At 30.8% G+C, this 5,333-nt stretch overlaps 1 protein-coding gene and 1 long non-coding RNA gene across 2 annotated transcripts; both read left to right on the forward strand.

Annotated features, from left to right (window-relative positions):
- The first annotated feature begins 1,316 nt into the window (after positions 1–1,316).
- On the forward strand, positions 1,317–1,739 carry LOC148771081 (E3 ubiquitin-protein ligase SGR9, amyloplastic-like). Its single transcript, XM_088817478.1, has one exon. It carries the CDS (start codon positions 1,317–1,319, stop codon positions 1,737–1,739), a length of 423 nt encoding a protein of 140 aa, XP_088673604.1.
- Positions 1,740–3,320: 1,581 nt separating this feature from the next.
- On the forward strand, positions 3,321–5,012 carry LOC148771082 (uncharacterized). The gene is made up of 5 exons (XR_016030843.1): positions 3,321–3,575; positions 3,694–3,789; positions 3,879–3,921; positions 4,427–4,529; positions 4,789–5,012. It is a non-coding gene; the product is annotated as an uncharacterized LOC148771082 (long non-coding RNA).
- Positions 5,013–5,333: the final 321 nt, after the last annotated feature.

Consider the following 5,333-nt stretch of genomic DNA (forward strand, 5'->3'; position numbering starts at 1 on the left):
TGTAAAATAATATGTACAATTGCAACAAACCATTTTAATTTGTTCAAGGGGACGTTTTCGTAGTCATTAAAACTCCTTAAAAACTTTTGATTACGGGCTCTTTTGTCATATGTTTGAGCAAGTATGTGAAAGGATGAAAATTAAATGGTTAGTGTTTAATGAAATTTAGTGAAGGGATTTGTGATGGAGTAATTGTGACTTGTGAGTCAGCTTATATTTTTGGCAAATCCTCTTTTCTTTTTCTTTTTCTTTCTTTTTGTTTTTTTACGGAACTACTTATCTTGAAGTAAATAAAAATCTAATTCTTATTTGCCCAAAAAAAAACTGAAAATTTAACTTACATTTTTAATCATTTAATCATTCATTTTCATTTCAAACATTAAGTTAACTTGTTTATTTTGGAAGTTTTTATTTTATCCCTGTTTATTTTTTATTTTTTTGAAATCATATGAAGTTGAATTTTCAGTTACACACATACAAAATGTAGGAAATCCTATTTTTGCAAATACCATATTTCAAATGACATAATTACCTTTTAAATCTTATTTGTAATGGATATTTGGTAGGGTATTTTTGTCCTTACAAAAAAAGGGAAGAAACCACCTACCTATTCATGCTTTTATAAGTAGTATAGATATAGATTAAATAATTAGTTATCTCTTAGGTCTCAATCTGATTTACATATAATCTAATTAGTTTATGTATTGGTTCTGATTTTTTTCATAAATATTTTATTAGTACGTAGTACGTAGTGGAGCTGGAAGTACTGTGTATTGAAAATAGCGTGTTGTACGTTTATGGGAGAAGCGTTTTTCTCTCGGTTTCTCAATTATAGATTTTAAATTATTAAGCCCATTCTTGAACAAGAATTAATAATTTGAGATATACAATAGAAGATTGGGGGTTTTGAGAGTGAACGATTATCTCTGATTTTATGCAGCATCGCAACGACTTCATTAATCCTTGTATCTGAAAGAATTGAGAAGTGAAAATGATTCGTATTATGTTTTATTCTACAGTACAAGCCTATATATACTATATATATATGTACAAGTAGCAAGCTCTAACAATGACAGGTACAACATTTAAAGAATTAAATACTAGAGAATAATACACAATAATGATAAGATGATTTCTAGGCTTTGCTCAAGATGTGGTGCTGATTTTTGGAGTGATTAACAAGTAGGAGAAATAATCGGGAATTAACAGTTCAAGAATATCCACAATTGGTTAGACGATCCAATGAATCCGCAACCAATTTCTCCTTCGGAATGCGCCGCATGCAGTTTCGGTGCCACAATGAATTACGGGCAGTCATGGAACTCGAGATGAGGGGCGTTTTAGACAGTTACGATATGCGCAGATACGTGGCTGATCTTGTGCGGGACGAAGCACTGACAAGGGTCGACAACAATATCCTTGCAAACAACAGATTTATGATTTTTAACTTCGATGTGTTGGTAGATAACCAACATATTGTATTTGGAGAAATTAATGATGAGCAATTTAATTGTATGGTTCCGGCGGCGGATTCATCAATAATGTCAATGTCGTTGTTGAAGAGGGTGGCCGTTGATCTTGATCAGAATATTAGTTGCTCGATTTGTTTGGAAGATCTCTCGCCGGGCGACAATGATTGTGAAGAAGCATTATGCATGCCGTGTTCGCATGTTTATCACGGCGACTGCATTAAGAAGTGGCTGAGCATTAGTCATTATATGCCCACCCTGCCGCTTTGAGATGCCAACCACCAATTAGATAGACCTGATAGATGTAAATTTGAAAAAAAATTAATTGTGATGTTTCTTTGGCTTCATAAATATTGTATTTTTTCGATGTAATATCGGAGTTAATTTTATATTAATAATTGTTCTTCGATTAATTAGTCAGCAACATGACGGTTTCCACTCAAGATTCATTGCGATTGAATGTTTTTCCAATTTAGATACTAATTATATAAGGATTGTTAAATGTTATGCAAATTCAATAAAAGTTGATCTTTTTAAGAACCGTGCATGCAAAGAATTTGAATGCCTCGTCTAGCTGGTTACATGGATATGTTTAATTTGAATTAGATTAATTGTATTAAACTAGTTCTTGTTTTAGAATCAACTAATAATAAAAGTGCGAAAATCTGGCCTAATTGTTTTCTTCATATTTATTCTTTTATGAGTGTTCCCAGACGAAGGAAAGGCATGTAGAAAAAATCAGAGAAGAACCTAAATCATTCAGAACAGTTCTATCATTCTATCTATTAGCCGATTATTATTATTATTATTATTATTATTATTATTATTATTATTAATATATATATATATATATATATATATATATATATATATATATATATATATATATATATATATATATATATATATATATATATATATATATATCACTACCAAAAAACAGGGCTTTTGTGACAGATATGTTGTGACAGTCTAAATCCGTCACCATTAACGACCGAATGAGTGACAAATATGTGACCGAATGTACTAAAGAAATGAAGAATTTTTTTATGACCAATATGTGACGAATCGGTGATGGATTTTGTGACAATCGAAACTCAGTCACATTTCTGTCACAAATCTTCTAACGGAAATTGGTTATGTCACAAATACGTCACAAACTTTTTATGAATGTACGAATTTGATTAATGTTGGTCACAGATCCGTCACAATACCATGTCCGTCCCAAATCCGTCACATACATTTCGGTCACAAGGCCGTCACCGTTTAAATTTTGTCATTAATCTGTCATTGTGTTTATCCTGCCAGAAGTCATCACATACATTTCAGACACAAATCCATCACAGTTTATGTTTCGTCATTAATCTGTCACTATGCTTATTGTTGTGTTACTTATTATTTTAAATTTAGTAAATTCCCTTTAATGCTGCACTAATATGAATAAATTGAACATATATGTTTCTTCATTTTTTTTCTTCTTCAAAATTATGACATAAAATAAATACATGATATGATAAAATATAAATAAAAAGTAATATAACAATTTAAATTATTACTTAAATATTATGTATTAATATTAATGTACTTGAATGTTACTTTGTTTCTAAATTGACAGTATTACTTATTTTTATAGTTTCGTACTATACTACTAAAAAATAAAACTATATTATTTTTTTCTTATGTTTATATTTTGTTTCGTGAAAATATATAAAAAAAAAATTAAAATATCACACCCACAATAAAAGAAATTGATAACATACAATTATCAAATTAAGTTTTAATTATACTCCATATTCTAATAACAATTGATTAACCCCCAAGGCCCACTAATGGGGTTGAGGCCCACTAGTCCCACTACATAACTCAAAGAACATCGGGCATTACAAAACAACACAGTACTCCCACACACTCACACATTCGCGCTACAATTAGGGCTTGGGGGTGGGTTTTGCAATTCGATTTTCTCAACTCTAACATTAGATTTTCAGGATTTTGTGGTGGCGTAATTGATTTCTACTACCAGGCAACAACACATCCTCAACGGCGTAATCGATTTTTGTTGTTTGTTAGGCAACAACACGTCGGCGACGGCGAACCATCGTCATAGTAAGATCTGCTATACCTTTTTATGTTTATTGGGTGATTCGTTTATAGGTACCTCTTTTTTTTTTTTTTTAAATTTCCGATTGATGTTTGAACTAATGTTGTTTGTGGGATATTTTAGTTGGAGGCATCTACAAATCAGTAATTGAATTACAGGGTACCAATGTGCAGTTTACCGTCAGAGATCTTTTGTCGTGTTTTTCACATTAAGCTACAGGTATAGCTTCTATGTTTTATACATTTCAGTTCAGAGAATGATAATATATTTTTTGATTGACAAAAGTCATTCAACTACTGAAAATTTAGGTATTCTATTGAGTAGTTGGGCGAAGCGGAAGTATTTTATAAGGTAAATGTTTCATCTTTAATACTCCGTAGACAATCTTTGCTCCTTGAAAGGGATTTTGTTTAAGTGTATCAACCAATAAGCTTGTTTATTGTTCTCTAATTAACTATTTGATCAGAATGTCATTATGCTATGTTCTTTATTTATATGTAGTACTAACGACTCATCCTACTCGGTCCATTTTTTTAAGTCTTTGCTGAAGAACATTGTCGTTTATTCCCTTTATTTTGATCAATGATGAATGATTTGATTAAGGTGTACATTTTTAAACGATGGACAATTTTTGTACGTAATTATAACTAGATGATGTCAAATAAAATATGTTAGATGTTATAATTATTTGGACCTTGAGGCCCGATGCATTTAAATTGCTGCAAAGAAGCTCTGCACCTTCTGTTTCTTTTCCCTCTACACACGTGTACATTAAAATACTTATAGTACAAGTTTTTTTTATCGTTGTTGTTTTAATTTTATATGGAATTATTTGATTTTTTTTTTTTCGTTGCAGGATATTCAAAACGAAAACTAGTACATAGAAGCTACTGGAACTGGTATATGTATGCGACTCAAGATTCAATCATCTCAAAAACCATGGAAATGGTTGCTTGAGGGTAAGATTGAATAATTTTACTTCTAGAATCAAGAGAACAATACGACACAATCCTTGTACACAAGCACAACACCATCTCAATCGATTCCTTAAGTGATTATGTAATAGATTTCTCTATGTATGTCCTAGTTATGTTCGTATGATGCAGTAAATTACTTTTATTTTGAACTTTTCAGTAGAAGTAATTTTCTTTTGGTGATTTGTTTCATGATAATTAAGTTGGACTTGGTTTAATTTTAATCTCCTCCTTTTTGTGTTAGATATTCAGACGCAGTTCAGATTATTCATAGAGTGATGCAGATGTGGGACTATTGTTCGGCATGGACCATATGCTACCCCGATACGAGATGAAATTGTCAAATTTGAAAGATAGTCAAAATTCAACTGTTGAGTGATCAAGGTATGTGATGGATAGAAAGGTAGAATATGATTTCACGGCCTGCGGATGTTGGAAGCAAAAGAGTTGGGCGAAAAAGATGGCAGCGACTGAAAAAAGATGGAACATAAATGATTGTAGAACACAAAAGAGAACAATGTTTTGTAATAAGATATTAATTGTGGCTTGTCATTCGTAGTACAGTTTTAGCTGTTTTAGCTGCAGATATAGAAATATTGTAAAAGAAATGATATTTTGTTTTAAGATCATTGACACTTCGTGGTATTTTGTTGTTTCTGCGTTACATTTTTTTTTTTTGGTTTGAATGAAATTTTAAAAATATTTGGAATACAATGTCTAAAATATATTATACGAAAAAAAATATTAATATAATTGTCATTTTAATATTATTTGTGGAATTGTGACGAA

The sequence above is a fragment of the Erythranthe guttata genome, chromosome 4 (genome assembly GCF_056151865.1).
Source record: "Erythranthe guttata isolate IM_541 chromosome 4, IM_541, whole genome shotgun sequence".
Taxonomy (NCBI): Eukaryota; Viridiplantae; Streptophyta; class Magnoliopsida; order Lamiales; family Phrymaceae; genus Erythranthe; species Erythranthe guttata.